General features: G+C 45.0%; 1 protein-coding gene across 2 annotated transcripts in view; it reads left to right on the top strand.

Moving 5' to 3' along the window:
* Positions 1-26,960, top strand: part of RGS7 (regulator of G protein signaling 7) — a 1,943,194-nt gene that overhangs the window by 1,287,810 nt on the left and 628,424 nt on the right. For both annotated transcript variants that reach the window (XM_085609335.1, XM_085609336.1), the window contains exon 7: positions 1,572-1,636. In XM_085609335.1, coding sequence (XP_085465461.1) covers positions 1,572-1,636 — 65 coding nt within the window. The remainder of the gene's footprint in view (positions 1-1,571; positions 1,637-26,960) is intronic.

Genomic DNA, 26,960 nt, shown 5'->3' with positions numbered 1-26,960 from the left:
TCTCATATACCAACAACACTGGAGTTCAGGTGAGAGACCTACCCGTCTTCCATCAGCAATGTACATAGACCTCTCAAAGCACACCTACGAACAATATGGCAGGAGGGAAAGTTAGAGAGGACTGCAAAGGGACAACAAACAACATTTATGTCTTCCCAATATATACATACTTTCGCATTTGTTGTATCCAGCAGAGACAGAAGACTAAAAGGAAAAAGAGATATTGGGATTAAGGACATGTTCCTCAAAGCCTTGACTCTCAGGCCAAAGCCCATAAATGCTTACATCATACAGTATTAGTGGGGCTCATGTTCTGTGCCAATAAACATTGCTCTCCTGCACCAGAAAGATCCCTTGCTGCCTTTTGGCCAAAAGAACGGGGATATTAATATGAAACCCATTTACACTCACACACACTTTATGTAGGTGCTTTCTGCAAAAGTAGAATGCTACAACTACTCACAGCAGTAAGATGTGTGACCTGATGAGGGGAACAACCTTTACAACGCAACTTTTACAACGCACTACCATTACAACAAAACTGTTACAACGCGAGTGCATTGACAACGCAGGACATTACAACGCAAGTCTTTACATCGACTTGCACTAGATGGCGTGCCAACATTAAAAATAGTGTAGTTTACTATCCCAACACCTTCCCTACTGTTACGTGGACTGGAGTTGGAATAGTAAATTACACTTTTTTAATGTTAGCACGCCATCTAGTGCAAGTCGATGTAAAAACTTGCGTTGTAATGTCCTGCGTTGTCAATGCACTCACGTTGTAAAACTTTCGTTGTAACAGCATGCGTTGTAACAGCATGCGTTGTAACGTCATACATCCACCTGATGATGATGCTGTCAAAATCATGATATGGTGGTTGAAAAAATCGTTATTCTGAGCGATTCTATTGTTAAAGGATGCAAACAGATTTTCATTACGCCACTGTTGTTCTACAATGTATAAGTAATTGAGCTGCTCTTTCTCGGTCTTCATAAATGCTGCACTACTCACATTACCACTAGTCACTGCACTGTCCACATGATTTTTTTGTATTCACTAATTGACACTATTCTTAATATAAAATCTACTGGATCCCCCATAATTGAACAGCCCTTGGAAAATAATGTTGCTTTGTCATACTGTGACAGGCCTGCTGGTCGGTCAGTGACCAAAGTGATATAAATGTTCAACCTAAAGATAGATTTCCATGGGGGGCCTCTCTTTAAAGCCATGCACACCGGACACAGAACTCTGCCGTTATGCCTACAAATGCCGGGATCCTGATCGTCCTCATCATAGTTTTACTTGAGCAAATCTTATGTGAGAAGAACAGTACTATGGAATGGTCTTGCCTCCTCCAATAAGTATTAAAGGAAATAGTTTTTTCTGCTTCCTCCCTGTCTCAGCAAATAGCAATTTGGGCACTCTCTGCTTTACATTTGTTGGGGGACTGGCCAGAGAAAAAACTGCTATTTCATTTCAACAGATACAAATTGTAGAATTCAATGTATTTCTTTTGATGTACATTTGTAAGCAGCAAAATGATTGACTGTTTTGTGTGTTCCAGCTGTTTACCTCTGCAAACGAACAATGCAAAACAAAGCACGGCTGGAGCTGGCGGACTATGAAGCCGTACGTATCAGCGTTGTTTTTTAGAACTGAGATGCTGAATAAACAAAACAATGTTTTTTTTTAATATTGATAAGTATCTGTATTTTACATAGAATAAACAGCATGCACTTATTTAGATATTCACCCTGGTAGCTCCTGTTGAACTTGCAGTCAATTTATTAAAGCCTCTGTCAAATATACGTTCTTATATATTAAAGTCCTGCTTTGTAAACACAACACTGTGATGACAGATCCATACGAAGAAACAATGTATATAACAATGTTCACGTTTACAAGTAGATAAATGGAGGTTCTCTCGGAATTGCATTACACAATGAGCTTATGTGATAGCATACCATTTGTTTCTGGCTGGGGAGGTTCCATGACAGTTTCCCAGTGTAGAGGCAATCAAGGCAGCTGGGCAATTCGTCTTGCACACAGGATTCTACAAAGTCGGTCCTGGAGGGTCGGATCCATGCCAGATTTTTAAGATAACTACATGTATCTAAATGGAGATATGCTAAAAATCTGGCATGTATCGGGCCCTGCAGGACCAACTTTGGAGAACTCTGATCGAGCGCACCTCTTGATGGGAGTGCTAGCTATGCTTGCATGCACTTTCTAAAATATTGCCTGGTGAAGAGCACTATGGAGGCTTATCACCTGATGTAGGGGTGGTTGCAATTATCAGGGGCTCTCCGATAAAGTGTCACTGTGACTTCATAGCTTGACATGTCCGCTAACGGCCCGCCTGTATCTTGGCTCATGCAAACTTGCAGAGCTCGCGTCTCTACCTGGGGAGCTTAGGGGCAAGGAGGCATCTCCTGCTTATTGCTACTGATCTCTTTGCCAGTTTCAGGGCAAAGTTGATACATTTGCTTACTGACCTTTTCACCCTGGATCTTGGCCTTAGTCCTCAGGCAGCTGAGCATTGTGCTAAACAAGACATTGTTCATTAGCACTGAGCTCAGCAAGCTCTGTGCTCCTCCCACCTCCCTTGGAAGGCTGCAGACTGAGGGACTGGTTGATAAATACTGTGTATCTGCTGCTCATGCTGTTCTCTCCACTAGGAAATATCTTTATGGCATGGGAACCAAAGACCAGGTGCCTCTCCGTATGAATCCAAAAACCTATACATGCCGCAGAATCTAGCTTGCCTAACTTGTCAGGTCCTACTTCTCTATTAAATACTGGTCACATTCTCTCCTGCATCGTGGCTATTTATTTTGCGAATTATGATAACATTGTATACACGAATTAAAACCTATGGGGTCAGATCGAGCAGAGTATGCCATCGCCATCAAATTAAATATTTATTTCTATAAAATAAACTTGGCAAGATGAAAAAAGTTGAACAATCCACTTATGACAATCAGTCAATTAACTCCCCCTCATTAAAGTACACGCCATTATGGCATAAGAATACACCCAGAAACACAACTTCATGAATACATTGCATTTCTATAGGCACCTTTATATAGATTGGATCTGGGAAATATCACATCTTCACAGCAACATCTGGCCCCAGCTGAACTACAACATTTGGAGAATTACCATGATGAAAATGCAGTGCCCTTGCGTACCCACTCTGTCACTGTCCTGTAGGAAAGTATGCCATGGTTCACAGCACACTATGTCACATATGGAAAAATTTCACTATGGCATTGATGAATGCACGTGCACATACTAACAAATGTATCTGAGGATCCACACAGCTCACAATACCCATCACCCATGAAATCTGGGCAGCCAAGGTCAAGATACCATTGATGAAAATATACAGACAAATTGTTACACACACAATGACACAAACAGCAGAAAAGACAGATGGTAAAAGTGACCACAGGAAAAATATACACTGCCTACCCAGCAATCGGGCAGGCCACACTACTAAAACTATCCAGAGATCCTAGAATCGACACCTTCACTACGTTCTCAATGGGCATTTGTTCATGTATATTGGACAACAGGCGTTCACCATGCCATGTCCCAAAATGGCACACCAGGTCAAGCCCAATTCCAAACACTCCTAATGCCCAAACAACAATTCTAAAAAACGGTACCATCAAATATAGAACACCACATGCTGTGAGATGACTGCAAGGCCATGTCAATGACAACAGAGTGCTATACAAATATCTACAAACATAATGTAACGTAACCGCTGTATCCAAGCCTCTTGAACGAACCCACATATAATATAAAAGCAACATAATAAATCCAGGACCGGCTATGACGTTCAATCAACCCACGATTAATTATAGAAATGTAGGAAGGAGTGGCAAAAAACCTTCATGTTCCCATAAACAGAACTGCTTGGGACAAAATCACTAGTCCAATTCATAAATTGATTGTCTAGCACAGAAATTCAAACAGCTGCATCTCTGAATAAACAGCAAATACAGAACTACTGTAGTACACCCCATAAAACACCAAGAGAAAAATGCATACACCTATGGATAGATGAGAAAAGCTTATACATAAAATTGTCCCCACAGTACAGCACCAGAATATCAAAACACAAGTGTTGCCTGACAGGAACAATGTGTCTTAGACATTTTCGACAAACATATCACACCATTAGCGGTAATGGAAACATCTACACATAATCGGGTAATGTTTTTGTAAAATATATTTTAAATACGATATTTTTGTCAGATTATTTTTAATAATGATATTCTGACATGAAACCTGAATCTACTAGAATAAAGGCACCAGCTCCGATGGCAGATTCAGGGACACTTTAAGACCTCCTGCAAGAGCAAACACCAGCCCTGTACAGCATCCCATCACACATATAACAGGAGTACCTGCCAAAAGATACTTAACACCGTTGGATACCACAGTTGGCCTTCACCATTACATCCATCCTTACCTAGGCACCTGCAGGTGACAAAATAACACCATAAGCGGCAACAGACACCATCTGCTATCAACCATGAAAAAGCAGAGCAGGCAGCAAATGCGAAGGGCTAAAACGCCAAACTTCATAACAAATTTGATTGCCATCTTAGCATATGATGTGTGCTTCAATGTCACACTCCTCTACCGTTCAAGCTAAGCACAGCTTGATCTTCAAAAATCAGCCTAAAACCATATCTTCTGAAGATCTCGACTACTGATATAAAAACAGTGGCCTCCTCTCTCACTTCGCCTGCTTCCAGGGCAGGAAGCAGGAAGCACCCAGCTCCCAGCCTCCCGATAGCTAATCACAATGCTGCAATGCAGCATTGTGATTGGTCTGAGCACGGTAGAATGGCACTCAGCCAGAGAATGGGAGACTGGGCATGTTCTCCATGCAGGCTGGAATGCAACCGACATGTAGAACATACAAAGTGCGCATGACGGTTTGACCGGCCCGAGACGGCCAGCCAAAGCATCCAGTGCACTTGGAGTGAGCAAACCACTCCTCCCCTACCCTGCCCTGTGAGCAGAGCAGCACCACTTCTACCCAGCTTACCAAGGGGAAAAATAAAATGATCATAACAATCAATTATCCTCTTTGACCTGGTCAGTGGGGCGATGCTCCTCCCCCTTAGCAGAGAAGCCACCACCATGGTAAAACAGTGAGACATATCAAGAAATAATATCCCCTAATGAGACTGACAGTCAAATTTAGACTCATTAACAGATGGGATCATGGGAGGTCGATCAGCACCACATAGTGTGAGCACCGGCACTGACTGGGAAGAGGAGTTGGCCTCTCATCTCACAAAGGTACATATATGCCAGTATTAGTAGCAACACAAATCAATAAGCTAACAACAGCTACAAAATATACAATATGAGTACACTTAAACCCAACTGTCATGTGTCTCAGACACCTGGGCCAAATAATGTTATGAGTATACCATATACCACAAAGCATTCACTACACTGCACACTTCCGGAAAATCACATGACAACAAAGAATACCATGTCTTGTTAAAGGGTGGTACAAAAGGGGGTGGTGATGGACGGAGCATCAGAGCCAATCAAACACTCACACCCAGTCAACAGATCTGGGTTTGATCCATCACCGTTCTTTAGCCCACTCTGCCACCCCAGTTCAGACATGGCCATATGCAAATCAGTCTGACCCTGTGCCTCATGGGAACAGTCCAGCCCGAACTGCCTAGCCATGCCTTCCCTGGACCGGAAACAAGCTTCCTAGGACCGGTGTCTGGCATTTCAGCCATGCTTGCTTGAATCCAGTGGCAAAGTGAGCAAGGGACTCACATCTGAGCATACCCTGCCAACTTATGGCGAACAAAGCGGTACAAAAGGGGATGTTGATGGACGGAGCATCAGAACCAATCAAACACTCACACCCAGTCAACAGATCTGGGTTTGATCCATCACCGTTCTTTAGCCCACTCTGCCACCCCAGTTCAGAAATGGCCATATGCAAATCAGTCTGACCCTGTGCCTCATGGGAACAGTCCAGTCCGAACTGCCAAGCCATGCCTTCTCTGGACCGGAAACAAGCTTCCTAGGACCGGTTTCTGGCATTTCAGCCGTCTTCAGCCAGGCTTGCTTGAATCCAGTGGCAAAGTGAACAAGGGACTCACGTCTGAGCATACCCTGCCAACTTATGGCGAACACAGCGGTACAAAAGGGGGTGGTGATGGACGGAGCATGAGAACCAATCAAACACTCACACCCAGTCAACAGATCTGGGTTTGATCCATCACCGTTCTTTATCCCACTCTGCCACCCCAGTTCAGACATGGCCATATGCAAATCAGTCTGACCCTGTGCCTCATGGGAACAGTCCAGCCCGAACTGCCAAGCCATGCCTTCCCTGGACCGGAAACAAGCTTCCTAGGACCGGTTTCTGGCATTTCAGCCGTCTTCAGCCAGGCTTGCTTGAATCCAGTGGCAAAGTGAGCAAGGGACTCACGTCTGAGCATACCCTGCCAATTTATGGCGAACAAAGCGGTACAAAAGGGGGTGGTGATGGACGGAGCATCAGAACCAATCAAACACTCACACCCAGTAAACAGATCTGGGTTTGATCCATCACCGTTCTTTAGCCCACTCTGCCACCCCAGATAAGACATGGCCATATGCAAATCAGTCTGACCCTGTGCCTCATGCGAACAGTCCAGCCCGAACTGCCAAGCCATGCCTTCCCTGGACCGGATACAAGCTTCCTAGGACCGGTTTCTGGCATTTCAGCCGTCTTCAGCCAGGCTTGCTTGAATTCAGTGGCAAAGTGAGCAAGGGACTCACATCTGAGCATTCCCTGACAACTTATGGCGAACAAAGCGGTACAAAAGGGGGTGGTGATGGACGGAGCATCAGAACCAATCAAACACTCACACCCAGTCAACAGATCTGGGTTTAATTTATCACCGTTCTTTAGCCCACTCTGCCACCCCAATTCAGACATGGCCATATGCAAATCAGTCTGACCCTGTGTCTCATGGGAACAGTCCAGCCCGAACTGCCAAGCCATGCCTTCCCTGGACCGGAAACAAGTTTCTAGGACCGGGTTCTGGCATTTCAGCCGTCTTCAGCCAGGCTTGCTTGAATCCAGTGGCAAAGTGAGCAAGGGACTCACGTCTGAGCATACCCTGCCAACTTATGGCGAACAAAGCGGTTCAAAAGGGGGTGGTGATGGACGGAGCATCAGAACCAATCAAACACTCACACCCAGTCAACAGATCTGGGTTTGATCCATCACCGTTCTTTAGCCCACTCTGCCACCCCAGTTCAGACATGGCCATATGCAAATCAGTCTGACCCTGTGCCTCATGGGAACAGTCCAGCCCGAACTGCCAAGCCATGCCTTCCCTGAACCGGAAACAAGCTTCCTAGGACCAGTTCCTGGCATTTCAGCTGTCTTCAGCCAGGCTTGCTTGAATCCAGTGGCAAAGTGAGCAAGGGACTCACGTCTGAGCATACCCTGCCAACTTATGGCGAACAAAGCGGTACAAAAGGGGGTGGTGATGGACGGAGCATCAGAACCAATCAAACACTCACACCCAGTCAACAGATCTGGGTTTGATCCATCACCGTTCTTTAGCCCACTCTGCCACCCCAGTTCAGACATGGCCATATGCAAATCAGTCTGACCCTGTGCCATATGGGAACAGTCCAGCCCGAACTGCCAAGCCATGCCTTCCCTGGACCGGAAACAAGCTTCCTAGGACCGGTGTCTGGCATTTCAGCCATGCTTGCTTGAATCCAGTGGCAAAGTGAGCAAGGGACTCACGTCTGAGCATACCCTGCCAACTTATGGCGAACACAGCGGTACAAAAGGGGGTGGTGATGGACGGAGCATCAGAACCAATCAAACACTCACACCCAGTCAACAGATCTGGGTTTGATCCATCACCGTTCTTTATCCCACTCTGCCACCCCAGTTCAGACATGGCCATATGCAAATCAGTCTGACCCTGCGCCTCATGGGAACAGTCCAGCCCGAACTGCCAAGCCATGCCTTCCCTGGACCGGAAACAAGCTTCCTAGGACCGGTTTCTGGCATTTCAGCCGTCTTCAGCCAGGCTTGCTTGAATCCAGTGGCAAAGTGAGCAAGGGACTCACGTCTGAGTATACCCTGCCAATTTATGGCAAACAAAGCGGTACAAAAGGGGGTGGTGATGGACGGAGCATCAGAACCAATCAATCACTCACACCCAGTCAACAGATCTGGGTTTAATTTATCACCGTTCTTTAGCCCACTCTGCCACCCCAATTCAGACATGGCCATATGCAAATCAGTCTGACCCTGTGTCTCATGGGAACAGTCCAGCCCGAACTGCCAAGCCATGCCTTCCCTGGACCGGAAACAAGTTTCTAGGACCGGGTTCTGGCATTTCAGCCGTCTTCAGCCAGGCTTGCTTGAATCCAGTGGCAAAGTGAGCAAGGGACTCACGTCTGAGCATACCCTGCCAACTTATGGCGAACAAAGCGGTTCAAAAGGGGGTGGTGATGGACGGAGCATCAGAACCAATCAAACACTCACACCCAGTCAACAGATCTGGGTTTGATCCATCACCGTTCTTTAGCCCACTCTGCCACCCCAGTTCAGACATGGCCATATGCAAATCAGTCTGACCCTGTGCCTCATGGGAACAGTCCAGCCCGAACTGCCAAGCCATGCCTTCCCTGAACCGGAAACAAGCTTCCTAGGACCAGTTCCTGGCATTTCAGCTGTCTTCAGCCAGGCTTGCTTGAATCCAGTGGCAAAGTGAGCAAGGGACTCACGTCTGAGCATACCCTGCCAACTTATGGCGAACAAAGCGGTACAAAAGGGGGTGGTGATGGACGGAGCATCAGAACCAATCAAACACTCACACCCAGTCAACAGATCTGGGTTTGATCCATCACCGTTCTTTAGCCCACTCTGCCACCCCAGTTCAGACATGGCCATATGCAAATCAGTCTGACCCTGTGCCATATGGGAACAGTCCAGCCCGAACTGCCAAGCCATGCCTTCCCTGGACCGGAAACAAGCTTCCTAGGACCGGTGTCTGGCATTTCAGCCATGCTTGCTTGAATCCAGTGGCAAAGTGAGCAAGGGACTCACGTCTGAGCATACCCTGCCAACTTATGGCGAACACAGCGGTACAAAAGGGGGTGGTGATGGACGGAGCATCAGAACCAATCAAACACTCACACCCAGTCAACAGATCTGGGTTTGATCCATCACCGTTCTTTATCCCACTCTGCCACCCCAGTTCAGACATGGCCATATGCAAATCAGTCTGACCCTGCGCCTCATGGGAACAGTCCAGCCCGAACTGCCAAGCCATGCCTTCCCTGGACCGGAAACAAGCTTCCTAGGACCGGTTTCTGGCATTTCAGCCGTCTTCAGCCAGGCTTGCTTGAATCCAGTGGCAAAGTGAGCAAGGGACTCACGTCTGAGTATACCCTGCCAATTTATGGCAAACAAAGCGGTACAAAGGGGGGTGGTGATGGACGGAGCATCAGAACCAATCAATCACTCACACCCAGTAAACAGATCTGGGTTTGATCCATCACCGTTCTTTAGCCCACTCTGCCACCCCAGATCAGACATGGCCATATGCAAATCAGTCTGACCCTGTGCCTCATGCGAACAGTCCAGCCCGAACTGCCAAGCCATGCCTTCCCTGGACGGGATACAAGCTTCCTAGGACCGGTTTCTGGCATTTCAGCCGTCTTCAGCCAGGCTTGCTTGAATTCAGTGGCAAAGTGAGCAAGGGACTCACATCTGAGCATACCCTGACAACTTATGGCGAACAAAGCGGTACAAAAGGGGGTGGTGATGGACGGAGCATCAGAACCAATCAAACACTCACACCCAGTCAACAGATCTGGGTTTAATTTATCACCGTTCTTTATCCCACTCTGCCACCCCAATTCAGACATGGCCATATGCAAATCAGTCTGACCCTGTGTCTCATGGGAACAGTCCAGCCCGAACTGCCAAGCCATGCCTTCCCTGGACCGGAAACAAGTTTCTAGGACCGGGTTCTGGCATTTCAGCCGTCTTCAGCCAGGCTTGCTTGAATCCAGTGGCAAAGTGAGCAAGGGACTCACGTCTGAGCATACCCTGCCAACTTATGGCGAACAAAGCGGTTCAAAAGGGGGTGGTGATGGACGGAGCATCAGAACCAATCAAACACTCACACCCAGTCAACCGATCTGGGTTTGATCCATCACCGTTCTTTAGCCCACTCTGCCACCCCAGTTCAGACATGGCCATATGCAAATCAGTCTGACCCTGTGCCTCATGGGAACAGTCCAGCCCGAACTGCCAAGCCATGCCTTCCCTGAACCGGAAACAAGCTTCCTAGGACCGGTTCCTGGCATTTCAGCTGTCTTCAGCCAGGCTTGCTTGAATCCAGTGACAAAGTGAGCTAGGGACTCACGTCTGAGCATACCCTGCCAACTTATGGCGAACAAAGCGGTACAAAAGGGGGTGGTGATGGACGGAGCATCAGAACCAATCAAACACTCACACCCAGTCAACAGATCTGGGTTTGATCCATCACCGTTCTTTAGCCCACTCTGCCACCCCAGTTCAGACATGGCCATATGCAAATCAGTCTGACCCTGTGCCTCATGGGAACAGTCCAGCCCGAACTGCCAAGCCATGCCTTCCCTGGACCGGAAACAAGCTTCCTAGGACCGGTTTCTGGCATTTCAGCCGTCTTCAGCCAGGCTTGCTTGAATCCAGTGGCAACCCCGAAACCGGTCCTAGGATGCTTGTTTCCAGTCCAGGGAGGACCTGGCTTGGCAGTTCGGGCTGGACTGTTCCCATGAGGCACAGGGTCCAGACTGATTTGCACATGGCTGGGTTCAAACTGGAATGGCATGGTGAGAAAAAAAAACGATGGATTTAGGCCCAGATCTCTGTACTGAGGTGAATGTATGACATTGTTCTGCATTCTATCCATCAATTGTTGTTTTTGCATTTGTCACCCCGAGTGGGATGGTTATGCTCAGACGTGAGTCCCGTGCTCTCCATGCCATTGGAATCAAGCTATCCTGGCTGGACTGTTCCCATGAGGCACAGGGTCAGATTGATTTGCATATGGCCATGTCTGAACTGGGGTGGCAGAGTGGGCTAAAGAATGGTGATGGATCAAACCCAGATCTGTTGACTGGGTGTGAGTGTTTGATTGGTTCTGATGCTCCATCCATCACCACCCCCTTTTGTACCGCTTTGTTTGCCATAAGTTGGCAGGGTATGCTCAGACGTGAGTCCCTTGCTCACTTTGCCACTGGATTCAAGCAAACATGGCTGAAGACGGCTGAAATGCCAGAAACCGGTCCTAGGAAGCTTGTTTCCGGTCCAGGGAAGGCATGGCTTGGCAGTTCGGGCTGGACTGTTCCCATGAGGCACAGGGGCAGACTGATTTGCATATGGCCATGTCTGAACTGGGGAGGCAGAGTGGGCTAAAGAACGGTGATGGATCAAACCCAGATCTGTTGACTGGGTGTGAGTGTTTGATTGGTTCTGATGCTCTGTCCATCACCACCCCCTTTTGTACCGCTTTGTTAAAGGGTGGGGCACAGCTGCAGCATGTACATGTTACTACCCAGAGTTAGAGGAACATGTCCACATTCAATCCTTTCCAAACAAAATAGATGCATGGACAGGGTGGTGCATTCTCGAAGTTATGCTCCTACAGTGGCCTATGCAATGCCATCTTCATTCACTGCATCACAGCATGTGAAAATCTATAACACATAGCACATTGCAAATGAAGGATACCGGTGCCCCAGCTAGAAGCATAGATAATAAACATGCATTTCTCACTCCTTTCAGGTATATCTCCTTTTACCTGTATAACAGTCTAAACACTGGAACATACTATGAGAACCTGAGCTCTAGAGATACATGTATGTCCTTCCATTCCATTTGATCAGCACTACAGGGAATGCTGTGTGGCTCAAGTGGGAGGTCCCCATCCTATGTGCCCCCCAAGTCAGTGTCAATTGTGTGGTTGTTTGTTGACTATTACCACTGGCCTTCCCATGCGTGGTACGAAGTGACAATGTCAGACACTTCCGTTCAGAGCCTCTAAGTGATGTTGGAGACACAAGATGTTCAGAATGGAGCAGCCCTCACAACCAGGGCATCCCGGGAAACCAGGAATCTATGGAATCAATGACAGGAAGGCCTGGCCCCAAGCAGCACATGTGTTCCAGACTTGACACCAGTGGGAAAATCAACAGTGATGATGGTAGACATCTAACATTAGCAACAGTAGGAGAGTCTGGGTATAAAGACAACATTTCAAGGTAGGTGGATGAGATGCTTAGTATTTTCCAAGAAAGATAATATAACATAGACAGTTGGGATACATTTGCAGAGGGCGTAAGCAAAGACAGCAGGCAGTCCATTCTGATTCTCAGAATCCATAGCGATAATGGAAGAGTGAGCTAACACAGAGATAATGGAATGGTGTAAGATTACGTTACCAAGAAATGGATTTCAGGTTTTGGAATACATTAGGTTGCCTTGCATCATTACTTTATTTAATCAGCAGTTCCCTTGCCTTGCACATCCCCTGGACTGTTTCCAGTACAGCATTTCTTAACACCTCCTGGTTGAGGAATCCTGTTGTCCCCCTCTGTGTATGTGTCTCACCATATGTTTATGTATGTTTGTATATATGTATGTAAGTTTTATTTGTATAGCAGATAGGTGAACGTACAGGGTTGAAGGCAGTGTACAGGGTTCAGTAGTGGGTTCCACCTATTTATTCCACTAGGATTTTTCATTATTGATCACCTGATTTCCGGACCTTTATTGTGGGTCAGACTCACTACCTGAGTTCCACTCATGGTAAATTTGCAGTAATTGGACTGAGCATGTTTGCCGCTAGTGTCCATTTTTTAGGATAAGGCCACTCACTGCATGCAGCTATCTTAAGAAGCACTGGGCTGGCTACAAGTAAATTTGTGTTCCCCACCATTGTGCACAGTCCGCTAACTGATCACAGGAAGCCTAATGCAGAAGGGGATCTGCAGAGATAGCTACTGACCTGGGGTAGGCCGTATAATACAAGTGGGCATTCATAGGTAGCTTTTTGGGGGCTATTGGAGAATCTGTAGTTCTTTTACCATATTATGCGCATAGGTGAAATATGCCTAGAAGTACAGTTTCAGTTCACTTAGACCTACACAGTCCAGCAACGTGGCAAAGTGGGCTAAAACATGCATGCCAAGTTTGATGTTGCAGGTTTCAATAACATATATATATACATTGTATGGAATGTCAAGGATTGTGATATTTTTCTGGCTGAGCTCATTATCAGATTCCAGGCCTTTGTCCCACCTGATGGGCCAAAATAATTTATAATTTCCCTATTTGTGGGAACAAATGCCTTCTCTCACAAAGGGAACCATCATCAATGATTGACTTAGTTCCTGGGAGAGGAAAGGGGCATGAGGGAAATCTGCACCTGAAGATTAATTTTCACACTGCACCAGGCTGGGTCAACCCAGACCCACTGAACAAAGGAGAAACGCCAGACATCTGGAGTCAAGATATGACCAGCTCCCCTTTGAAGTTCTAGTGGGACGGTGTCTAGGAGTAATGTCAGAAAGGGGTGGAGCTAATGCCCTCAGAGGAGCTCTTTAAGGGGAAAACTTAATGGTGCCTTTTTGGATTGTCCCAGAATGATGTACAGAAGGTCAGGGGTGGAGAGATGATGTGGCATCCTTGGACTGGCCAGAGGTGCCTGTCATCTATAACTGTCCAGCTCCAATTATAAACCTTTGTTCCAAAAGGAGACAGTAAACAAGACCCTGGACCTGAAAAGTGAAGACAGCAGAAGACACTTGATGCCGTGCAAAGATGGGCTAAGGACTTTGTCTGCAGCTGAGATCAGATGGTTTTCTCCAGGGCCATTGTCGCTGGTGCCCTTATGCCATCTTTGGACTATTTGGGTGAAGATCTGGACTCTACTGCCACCTGTCAGGCATCCTGTTCCTTAGGTTGGAGCCGGATTTGAAAGCGTTTGTGCAATTCTGGTATGTAATGTGACGAGGTTCCCTTACCACATGTTTGCCACGTACAACACAAGGTTGTACATATACCCTAAAGATGCATCATTTATTGACGCTCCCTCAGGTCTAGCATACGAGTCTCTTCTCCAGAACTAGCCATGCTTGGCTTACTGTTACTGGATCGTGACCACGCCCCTTTTAAAAAAATGTTGTTCCCGCGGATACCTTGCTCAAGCACCACTTCGGATTCCGGCTGTTCTTGTTTCCTTGTTCCTCCAAAGTCGGTGAGCTGTGCTGGCTTCACTCCCCATTCCTCCGTGAGCTGCTCACTCACTTGCTCGCTGAAACGTTGCCTTCCCGTTTTCTTTCTTGGACATCATTACCCCACTACAAGCGGTCGTTGGAGTTACAGGCTATCAGCGAGCAGAGTTTAAAGGCTCCACTATCGGCTGCTCCCGATTACACGAGTCTTCAAGAGAACTTTGGATTCCCGCAGGTGACCCCCGGCTGGAAAGAGGTTCGTTCACCTAGGCAAGTTGGAGTGAAACTTGCCCAAGACTTCCTTTTCTTTCTATCACTCTCTGAGCAGGAGCTTGCGCTACGGCATTAACCTCTTCAGCAACGTGAAGACTTTAATTATTTTTTAAGGCTTGAGCGCACTCGTAAGCTGGATCTTCCACTGCATATGTACCCATCAACAAAGTGAGTACCAGAGAGGCTTCTTTTGCCTTCACTTCTACTTCCTGTTTTTTAACAAACCACAGTCTTCTTTATTCTTTCCTACTTTGTGTGACCATTATCACGGACTCTAGCTACCTTAAAAGGATTGATGATAACTCCTTCCTTCTGCACTTCCTGAACCTAATAAGGGGCATATCAACAAGGGCTTTATCTCTGCTTTTTTAGCTTAAAAAGCCAAAAAATCAGAGATAAAACTAGCACCCTATCAACAACAGGGTGCTAACATGCAAATTCGCATGTTAGCACCCTTTTACTCTACGCTTCCCCTTGCATCTCTAATGAGATGTACAGGGGGCGTTCCAGAGTAAAATAATAGGAGAAATGTCACCAAGCGACATTTCTCCTATTATCAAGAATATCGCTAACCCTGTTAAAGACAAAAAAAGCAGCGCTAACCGCGGTTAACGCTGCTTTTTTACGTCTGGTATTTTTCTGACTTAGCCATGATATCCTATGGAAGGAGGATATCATGGCTAAATTTGTCTGTCCCTATCAACAAGCTAACTTAGCATGAGGATTTTTATCGCTATTGAGATAAGCGTTGCTAATAGCACGCTATCTCAGCGATAAAAATCCACACTAGCCGGCGATAATTATCCTAGCGCTAAGTGTGCTTAGCGATAATTATCGCCGCTTGTTGTTGATATGCCCCTTAGAGACTTACAAATTGGGTAAGTGGATGTCTCTCATGCTTGAATTGCTCTAGACTTCAACTCTTGTTTCCATAGAGGGCTATTAGGATGTACTGATAGGTTGTCTGGTTCTCTTCTTTGTAGTTACACGATTCCTGCATTTTTCATAAACCAGTGGATTGAGTGGAAGTGGTGTGGTCTTTCTCTGGTTCTTTTCGTATTCCCCCTTCGTCTCTCCGGGAGAGTGGTCTACGTTGGAGTGGTAGTTTTTTCTCCTTGTGGCACTACCTTCTGGGAGCAAAGGGGACTTCTCTTCATTCCTGTGGATTCTGGTAAACCCTCAGGTTAGTGATTGTTCGGGGATTGACACCACCCCATGTGCCCTCAAGACAGCTAGGAGACTCTGGGGCTTGGGAGTGTGTACAAGAGGGTGCCTAGCTGGCTGGTGGTGGAGAGGATGTACCAAAAGGGTCCCCACCAGTAGGAGAGTAGCTCAAGGAGCCAGGAGAGTATAAGAAGGGTGCAGGAATCAAGGAAAAACGACTCCCTGCCAAGTGCACATTTTAGAGGATAAGAGGCTAGTTGAAAATGTTTCAGGTGACAGGAGCTCCCCACCAGTTGCAAGATAAAACAAAGGTCTTCAAATTCTGCGCAACTGGGCCCGAAATATGGTTGTTTAAATAATTAACCTTTGACCCTTTTCAGAAATCGAGAAACTAAGTGCATGGGGCTCCACTGTAATAACTTAAAATTACCCCTAGGATGGGCCACGGCGTGGGGGCGGGAGAAATGCTTGAATCTAATTTGACCAAGGAAGGGGGCATGCATACGGCCCTCTCCCAAGACTTGCATGTGGCCCTGGGTACCCCATCCCCCCATGGCCCGGTGCAAAATTGATTGAGGGCCAATACTCTATACCTGGTTCTTGATGTGTGAAGGAGAGGAGGGAGTGCTGCCACGCTCACCCAAGTGGTGATGGGCCACCCCGGCTCATCATGCCCGGGGGAGTGTTGCGGCAAACTCAGAATGCACACTTCGCCTGCATGAAGTGGAGCTGAAGAATAGAGATGCCAGTTTTCAGGCTGGCAAGCAGAAGTACCAGTGGGCATGGACCCAGTTGGGGTTGCCGGGAGTGGACTCCCCACCCTGCCCGAACATAACTGGAAAGGTTCCTGGTGCACCAGGTAGCACCATGGCACCCAAAAACAAAAATGTATGTGGTGAGAGACCACAATAAACAAAGAAAAATGCAGCAATGGAAAGCCACAAAACCAAAAGGAAAGCTGCCCAAGCTCATCTTGTATTCACTGCTCCCAGCAAGGAGCGCCCCATAATGCCCTGCAGGGGGTCTTAATCCATCTATTTAGATCACTGTGGTGCCCCAAACTGGGCAGGGGCAACACCAACATTTTACACAGATGCTGTGGGGGACTGCCTGATGTGCTCTAATTTTCAGGGGGTAATGAATCCATGCCCCAGAGAAGAGATTTTGTTTTTTTCAATCACTCGAGAAGCTAAAGGTTTTGCTTTGAGGTTCTGGAGTGTAGGGACCCCTTGTGGTTCGTCCTATGGTTGCATTATATGGCCTGCAAAAAGTAAAGGGAAGACTGACGCATTTTTGTGAATTGTTTTTAAAATTACTTTGTGAACAATGATTATTAATTATTTTTGCAATGTTTAATAACGATGCTGTTTATATATGCTTATTAGTCCTATTGGTTGCAGTGAAGCATTCTATTCGCTTAACTTTTTTAAAGTCTGTTTATTGAGATTTTAACATAGGTACAACGTGTGTTAGAACAAAACACAGTAAACAACATTCTTATATCAAAGGTGGCGTCTTCATCTATTTCACAGAGTCTGGGTGCAAACATGACAGTCCCCATTGCATAGTCATTGGCAATTGGGAAGAAGCCACATTACAAAGTAATGCTGTTCACCATCTATCACTTCAGGGCGGGCGCTTATCCGGGGGGAACCTCAAGTTTCTAGATAGCACGGACCAATTTTGACATCGTGGGCCTGCTCATTTTCATTCTTATTTTTTCATCGGTGCCCCATTCCCGCACTTCTTGAAGCCAGCGTGTCAATTTTAGGGCCCTTGGGCTCAATCAGTCTATTGCAATACGTCTGTTAGCCAGCAGAAATGTGAAATCGAAAACTTCTTTTTCATTCTGTTTTTCGTTCAAATAGCACCCTCTCCCAATAGACACACCTTGAGTTCCAGCCGCAATTCGAATGGAAGATCATTTCAACATTGAGTGTCACCTGCCGCCAGTTGTCGGGCAGGAGTGGGCAGTCCCAAATCAAATGTACATAGGTTACCTCCTTGTAGCTACATTTGGGGCATTCTGTGTATTTATGTGGGTCTATTTTATGGAGCATTGCAGTTGTGACATAGTCCTGTGTATAAAATTAAAGTGAATGAGTCTTATCATGGCATCACTTGTAGCTGTTTGTATGAGTGTCAGTGTCTCTGTCCAAGCCTTATCTGTCAATCACTCTCCTCACTCAGCTTGCCATATTGATCATGCTTTAACTATTGGTGGTGACTTATCATCACGCATAGCAAGATGTAGCCCCTTGATCACCTCCTTGCCGCATTCAGAAAATTATTCCTAATGTGTAGGTTTCAATTGGAACTTCCAATCGTCTCCCCAAGGTCTCCTTAGCAAGCTTCTGGTTGCGAAATAATGTAAGAAATGTCCCGCATCTAAGTGAACTGCATCCCTTGCTTCGTACTACTGTAAATGTCACTGTAAGAGTAGTCAGCTGCAGTACAAATGACCTTACCTTGAGCACCCTCACTCTTTCTATCTAACAATGTTTAATATTTTATCTAGTTCTTGAAATAGCAGAATCTTCCATAGCAGCAGTCTTCAAGAATAAAGGCTGTGCCTAACTTATCTGGCTCAAGCTATCCTGGCTGAAGAGGGGTGAAACCCGAAACCGGTCCTAGGATGCTTGTTTCCATTCCAGGGAGGACCTGGCTTGGCAGTTCGGGCTGTACTGTTCCCATGGGGCACAGGGTCAAGACTGATTTGCATATGGCTGGGTCCAAACTGGAACGGCATGGTGAGCAAAAAAAGGATGGATTTAGGCCCAGATCTCTGTACTGGGGTGAATGTATGATATTGTTCTGCGTTATGTCCATCAACTGTTGTTTTTTCATTTGTCACCCCGCGTGGGAAGGGTATGCCCAGAAGTGGGCCCCGTGCTCTCCATGCCACTGGAATCAAGCTATCCTGGCTGAAGAGGGGTGAAACCCCGAAACCGGTCCTAGGATGCTTGGCTCCAGTCCAAGGAGGACCTGGCTTGGCAGTTCGGGCTAGACTGTTCCCATGGGGCACAGGGTCAAGACTGATTTGCATATGGCTGGGTTCAAACTGGAATGGCATGGTGAGCAAAAAAACGATGGATTTAGGCCTAGATCTCTGTACGGGGGTGAATGTATGACATTGTTCTGCATTCTGTCCATCAACTGTTGTTTTTTCATGGGAACAGTCCAGCCCGACCTGCCAAGCCAGGTCTTTCCTGAACTGGAAACATACATCCCTCGTCACCAGATGCCTTTACTATGGCAATGCCCTCTTCGCTGGCATCTCCAACCAGCCCCGTAGAAGACTCCAGACCATACAGAACGCTACAGCCAGAATCATCCTGGACCTGCCCAAATGAACCCTCATCACCCCCCACCTGAGAGAATTTACTGGCTACCCATCCAGAAAAGACACCGGTTCAAGCTCCTCATGCATCCCTACAAAGCCCTCCACAACCTAAAACATGCCTACCTCAGCCATCGACTGAACTTCCACCACCCGCCAGACACCTGCACTCCTATTCACTTGTCCTTGCACACACACCCGCATCTGTCGCAGCTACAACGGTGGTTGCTCCTTCTCCTACATCGCTGCCAAGACCTGAAACAACCTTCCCTTCCACCTCCGCACAGCTCCCTTGCTGGCAGACTTCAGAAAGAGACTCGATATCTGGCTCTTTGACGGAAACACAGCACTTAGATACCCCTAGGTGTGACAGTGCTGCATTAGGGATACCTTCTTGTGGACCCTGGTGCTGAACTAGCAGTCCGCCTCCTTAGCAATCTCCCTCGGGTCACTGAGCTTACTGTCAATAACGTGTTAGTGCACAGCTGCGACACAAAGACTGAACATATGCTCTCTTGCAATCAAATTGTATAGTCCCTAGTAATCCTTTATTTCCATCCCTTCACCCAACCATCCAGTCCCTCCCCTTATAAGCGAAATGCTTCCAGAGGCTATCCCCCCAATCCTTCACAGGAATCCAATGCATCTATAAAGCTGCCTCATAAATCTCAAGCCACTTGACAATGTCGCCCCCACAGCAAAGTCATGCACCATGCCTTCACAAATATGGAACCTCTTGACTGTAAAGGGCACTGTAAGTATGCTGCCACCATCACTGCTGGACCCTGCCTGTCTGGTCATGATGTCCAGATCCTACCTGACTCACTTCATGAGCCAGTAATATGATTTCTCTCCTCTAAGGCTCTCTCGCCCTCCATTGCCTATTTCTTTTTCTCTGCTTCAGTTTTAACTGGGCTGTCTGCAACCTAAACTCTCTCTCTGCTTTCCTGTCTGCCAGCTCCTCTGGGGACAGGCCTTGAGAAGACACACTGCTCTTTGCTGTGGCTGGGAGGTCCAACATGGGGGTCAACTCATCCCCCTCAGCGGAATGCTGCATCTTAGGACCGGAATCCAAGCCCAGCTCTGGCTCCTCTACATCCTCTTCTCCATCCTGGTCCTCTGTCACGACTGGCAACTGGTGGGCCTCAGCCCATGCCCTCAGAGCTTTTTGGAGCTCTGCTTTTTTGGTACTCCTTTCATAGGTGCTGGAAGTATGGGTGCGGTAGGGCTGCAGCACCCCTTGGTTACATGAAGGAAGACCGAAAAGAGAAAACCATATAACACTACTTTTGAGAGGTCTACCCTGCACACTGTCAGGTGTAGTTAAACAATTAACACTGAAACAACTCAACAAAAAAAACTGCAGCTATATTTTTGGACTATGCAAATCAAGGTTAAGATTTTCCTGAGGCCAAAATGTGGTCACTCTGTAACTTAAACTGAGTGCCACTTTGAAATGTAAGAAACAGACCGTGAAAGGAAGGGAACAATTGATCAATGTATGAGCCGAACTAGAAGTGCAGCAAAGGCATATCACTTCCTAAAGCTGAAGTTTATTGGAAAGAAACACTCTCACGTATATTGCTTTTTTATAAATGTTCCCTTTTTCATTTGGTATTTACATCACAAATACCTAATTAGTGTATTTTTGGCATCGTATTGAGTTAAATGTAATAATATATACTAATTAACATGCTATGCTGTACTACGGTATTTCATTTGGGATCCATGTACTATTCTTCCTTCTGCGATATTGAGCAGTCTGCATAGCAGGTTCATTAACTCGCGGGAGTACTCTAGCATAAAAACTGAAACTTGGGACTCCGATGCTGGTTCTAAGAATCCTGCTGTTTGCTCCACTCTTAATTTAGCCTGAGGATTCTGTAAAGTAGTGCTAATCACACTCTTCAATACACTTTCAGATGCTGTAGAAAATCAAACAAAATGTGTTTTTAGACCTACGCAGTTCAAAAAATGTGTGAAGTTGATTAAATATTCTATTCTTAACAACAGGCATAGTAGAGGGCACATTCACCAAGATAGAGATCTCTTGAAGCAACCGAAAGAAGACAGACATTCATAGGTACTACATAATGGTACTCATTTTAACAACCTTAGAAGGATGAAAGGCTAAGTCGACCCCCTGGGATTTGAACCTTTGACTATGGATGAAACACAGATCCGTGGAGTGGATGAATGTTTCTGCTGAGGATCCAGACGGGTCCTCTACTTCAAGTTTAGTCCCTCAAGTATTAAGTCATTACCTTCATACTGTTATCGCAGTTACATAATTGAAAAGAAAGGACATTTAGCATAACTTTATCAGAAGGCACTCAGAAATTGACTTAAAAGGTGACTTAGAAAAAAGGAGTCCCTTGACTCCAAAGCCCTTCTTCTCACAAGGACCTACAAATCACCAGTGGGTTCTGTCTGCAATAACAATCTTTCAACTATATCTAAAGTGCAAGCCCGGAAAGCACGTGGCTCAGCAAGGGCGTAATAGACTATCTAACAGTGCTGACTTCACAGACAATGAAAGAAGGTGGGAAAGGCACCAATGGAGAAAAGTCATATGTTTACAAGTGAAAGTGGCTTCATTTACACTTGGCAGAAAATTTCAAAAGGAATCCTTGCTGGCGTAAATGAGTTTACTACTTTAGATTTCTCATCCACAAGTGCAGAAAACCCAGCAATTTTAAATACAATCCATTGAGCTGGAAATCAACAGACCAAGTCATGGTTAGTCTTCTATATTTGGGAATCCCTAGAAATTCCTATATTTATGAGCCTTCGCTAACTGATGTTCTACCCTTTCCCACACTGTAAATGAACAGAGTTTACTGATCTTCCAGTTAGGGACTGCGAAATGCTCACCCTCTACTTTGGTGGGGGAGGACTTTCTCCAAAAGGCTTTTCCAGCCGAGATACAAATTGACCCTGTGCATAATTGTACAGTACATATAATTATCTACAGTAGTATTGAAAGCCTGGAATACGTCACATGACACTCCCAGTAGTATACCTAGAAATCAAGGCCTTGCAGCTTTCAGGCACAGTACTGGGAGTGTCAGACAATTCCCAAAAAAGGAGTACATCTACTACCATTGTAGAAGTACCTTTGTGGGTGAAGTTTAACAACTTTTTTAGGAATTGCTCCCAATGTTGCTACTGCTGTCACAAACAAAGCGCTTACTTGCCTTCAGTATAGAAAGATATACAGTGTTTGTCACAGGGTCTCTTTACACCTCAAGCTAATTTCTTGAATGACTTTCCTATGCATCTGAGAAATGAGAAGCCTGCTTCAGTGTTCAACGTGGCAGCCCACAGGGCAGCGTGCATTGCATTTAAAAAGTTGTACTTTTAAGTTTTACATGCCCTGTTAGTGAAAAACTCTCAAATTCTTTTTCACTATTGTAAGGCCTACCTCTCCCACAAGGAAACATTGGATAACCGTAATACATTTCTCAAGAGATAACTTTTGAATGGGATCAGGTAGGAAAGAAATTTTTTGTGTCTGAGGAATTTTAATTTAAAACCCTCTTTAATGGTAAAGTCGGATTTTAAGTCATAATAGGGAGATTGTGACTTTTAGCAAATTGGCATTTTCTTGTCGTAGCCATTTGGTGCCTGCAACTTTTTCCTAGGGCACATGACTTGGGGTAGTTGCCCTTTGTGTTTTCTTCCCTGACAGTGTCACAATAGAGGGTCTCGGTGTCTGGCAGAATGGGGGGCAGAGCTGTCACCTACCACTCTTTCACTTCAAATGCACTGGCTCTGGTCACACACAAATGATTTCATACTAGCTTATTGTGCCTCCAGACAGACTGACCGGGGCAAGGAGGCAGGAAATTCCAGACACGTCTCTATGTGGAATCCCCAGAAGCTTTTCCCACTTCAAAGTGAGCACAGGTGTAAAAAAGGGATTTTCAGACTACTCTTCAGTACACTCTTGGACTTGTGGATACTGCAGAAGAAGGACACCTTGCTGCCCTGCTGCTTGAGGCCTGCCCTCCTTGCTGAGATGAAAGACTGACATGCATCCTTCATCCCAGACTGAAGTGACCATAAGGGTCAACTGACTGGCCTCCTGTTCTGAGCTACAGGGACATAACAAGCTCCTGAGGCCTCCCTGCATCTGCCTAGCTGAACTGCTGCCCAGGTCTGCAATTAGAACTGCCTGAGACCGGCTGGCATCTGCAAGAGTTACCTCCTCAGGTCCTGGACCCTTGGCTGATGTTTCAGACTTTTTGCAACTGCAAAGGGGCCTGTTCATGCCAAGATCTTGCTGCTCACACCAACCACCAATGCAAAGCTCTGTTGAACCAAACTCTGTGTTCTACAGCGATCTCCAGTGACGACTCTCAGTGTGAGATTTGCACTTTCGTCTACAGCATCGACAGCCCGCTATGACTGCCAACGCGAATCTCCAGCAAATGACCTTCCGTGACTCCCGACAGGATCTCCGCGCTACAGTAAAGACCGTCTGCGATGGTCAGCATGCTCTTCGCGATAGAGTAACAACCATCTGCGGCACTCATGCAGCTCCTCGCTGTCTCCCCTACCGCAAAGGTAACTTTTTCAGCGGGACTAACCTGATCTCTGTATCTGGCTTGTGCTCCATTGCAGTTGCACTGAACCTATGACTTTCACCCTTTCTTGCACGACCAGATCACCTTGAGTCGGCTTTGTGCTTTTAGGCACTATACATACCTAAAATCTTTGAAACTGCATATCCCCGGTTCTAATAATGGAATTTTTGTTGTTTTGATGTCAAATAAATCATTACATTTTACTCTATTTTTCTAAATTGGTGTGGGAATTTTCTTGAGTTGTGTTTTCACTTTATTCCTGTTTGTATGGTGCATAACTACTTAACACATTGAACTAAGTTAAGCAAGACTGCTTTTGTGTCAAGCTACCAGAGGGTTAAGCACAGGTCAATTTAGTGACTTTTTGTTATCCACCCTAACAGATTTGGCTGCTGCTTGGGTAGGGTTTCGCACCCCTCAACCAATTTCTCACATGGACTATCTTGTCAATCAAGATTTATTCTGTTGTTATTCAAAAGTGAAGCAGACATATATTGGGCAAAAGTCAAATTTTGCCTCAAAATGTCAATCAGCCTCCTTGTATCCATGTGATTGGCATATATGTATTGTTCATTGTGTGGCAAATTTAATAATTAGCTAATATTTCATGCAAATTTGTAATTTTTTCTATCGTACAATGTAGGAAAACTGCCTTCCACCAATTGAAATCTATAAGTAAATAAAACATTTGTCAAAAAGGATTTTAAGTTGATATGGGTTATAATAAAATTTGTTTGACTGAGTGAAGGAAAGTAATAAAGCATTAAAATAATGAAAATACACATATTTAAAAAAAATATATTTTTTTTATTTATCTCAGGGAATAAGCAAGAGACATAACAACAGAAAATATATACATAATTATATGATATTATGAATATTAAATGTCTGTACAAGTACAAGGCAAATATATGCAAATGATGAACAGGATAAACAAATAAATCATCGCCATTATCACCTGAAACAAGGAAAAAAGAAAAATACATTAATGGCTAAATAAATAAATAGATTAGGGCCCTTAGCATAGAGTAGTATTTTTTAATCTTACTACTCTCCTTTATCCATGGGCCCCCATATTCGCAAGAATTTCTTCCCAGAAAAAATTCCCCTAGTCCTAGCTGTAGCCATTTCCCTATTGTATATTTCTCTCAGCATTGCCCACCACTCTAATGCCCTGGGAGGTGTTGTAGATGCCCATGCCCATGCAATGCAAATTCAGGCAGTACCTATAATAATGCTGAAGAGAGATCTTAAACTTGGATCTGGTACTGATTTATATCCAAGCATCATTTCCCCCTCTGTTAATTGTAAGTCTATGCCTAAGCGATCTGCTGTTATCTGACCCTTCTCTTTCCAGAAATATATCAATCTGGGACAAGTGGCAAACATATGTAAGCTATCGGCGGCAGCTAGTCCACATTTATGGTACTCTTATCCCCTTTGTCGCTTCCCTTGCTCACTGACCAGCGAGATATTCGGTCGGGGGTGTAAACTAGCATACATATAGTTTTGAATTGCTGCAGTTGTAGATTAATAAAATATATGGCCTCATCTAAAATACTTAGTGCATCTTCAATATCTAAAGGAGTAATTCACTCCATTTAGATGCTAACTTTAAGATGTAATTATTCCAATACTGGCAAAGTAGCTGATAAACGTTACTAATAGTTAACTTCGAAGTAGAGTGTAAACATGTCATTAGATCAGATTCCTCAAGTGTTCTTATGCCCATTCGTCGCCCCATGGCCAAGCTCTAACCTGTAGATATTTATAAAACATCCACTTGTGACGGCCAAATGACCTCTGTAAGTCTTCAAATGTTCGAAACCCATTAGAGTCATAAAGATGCCCAAGTTGACTAATCCCATAATTAGCCCATGATTTACCTTGATTATCATGAAATACGTCAGGGAGCAAGGGGTTTCCCCACAGTGGAAGACTAGTATGCATAGAAGGAAGGGAACATTTAGATACTATATTTTGCCAAATATAGATTATATCTCGAAATTTCTTAAAAAGTACTCTTTTGAAGTAATTTATCTTATACAAAAACATTCTACTATCAGACTTTTGCAAACATATTGAAAAAATCTTGACTACCCACAGAGAGAAGACTTTAAAACCATCCTGTAAAGGAAGCCCAATAATATAATTAGAAATCAGGGAGCTGAAGCCCCTCTTGTTTATGTAGAAATTTTACATATTTTATTGCCTGGTGCGGCTGTTTGTAATCCCAAATACAACTACTAATTGCCCCTTTTAGTTTCTTGAAGAAATTAATTTGGGACTCATAGTGGTATTGCTTGAAATAAATAAAGACATTTAGGTAAAATATTCATTGTAATAATGTTGCATATCCCTATGATACTAATTGGTAATTTATGCCAAATCTTCATTATTTGAACAACAGTCTATAACAGGGGGTCATAATTCAGTCTTATAACATGTTCTGTTTTTGAGGAGATCTGTACCCCCAAATAAGTAGCGACCGAGCAGACCCTCAACAATGGTCTGTAAGTTTGATAGTTAAGAAGGACCTGTGTCTTATTTATATTTAGCTTATAGCCAGAAAAGGCGCCAAACTTGGTAGCCTCAGTTTGGATAATGTCTATTGCAGTAGTTGGGTCTGCAGAAAAAAATGCTATGTTGTCTGCATATGCCATTATTTTTAATTCACCAAAGCCTGATTGAACTGGAAATATATGTGTATTTAAAAGAAGTGATCTTATAAATGGTTCAATATATAATGCAAAAAGCAGTGGAGAAAGATGTCAACCCTGACGGGTGCCTAGAGATATCGGAAAAGAAGTAGATTCTGATTGTAGATAAGTTAATTTGGCTCTTGGTTGGTTATATAAGGCCTTAACCAATGTACAAAATCGACTGTGAATATTAAACCATGCAAGAGTAGCCCATAGACATTCCCAAGTAATGCAATCAAATGCCTTTCCGGCATCAGGCAGTACCATTCCCATTTCTAACTTTAATTATTTCGCTACGTCAAAAACTACTATGGCAGCGTTCACATGAGCTGTAGTATCCCTGCCCGGTATGAACCCATGTTGTTGGCTTGAAACTCACTCTGGCATAAAAGGTGCCAGTCGTGTTACCAAAACTTTTGAGAATATTTTAACATCTGTGTTAATGAGAGATATAGGGTGGTACGATCCGCACTCCTCTGGCAGTTTATTCTTTTTCTGGAAAAAAACAATATTTGTCATATCCCATGAGCTAGGTAATTCTTCACTCTCTTTTATATATTGTATGACATTACTTATTGGGG

The sequence above is a fragment of the Triturus cristatus genome, chromosome 6 (genome assembly GCF_964204655.1).
Source record: "Triturus cristatus chromosome 6, aTriCri1.1, whole genome shotgun sequence".
In the NCBI taxonomy this organism is placed as follows: domain Eukaryota; kingdom Metazoa; phylum Chordata; class Amphibia; order Caudata; family Salamandridae; genus Triturus; species Triturus cristatus.
Note: the sequence above shows the minus strand (reverse complement) of the source record. Positions and strands in the feature narration are given on the sequence as shown.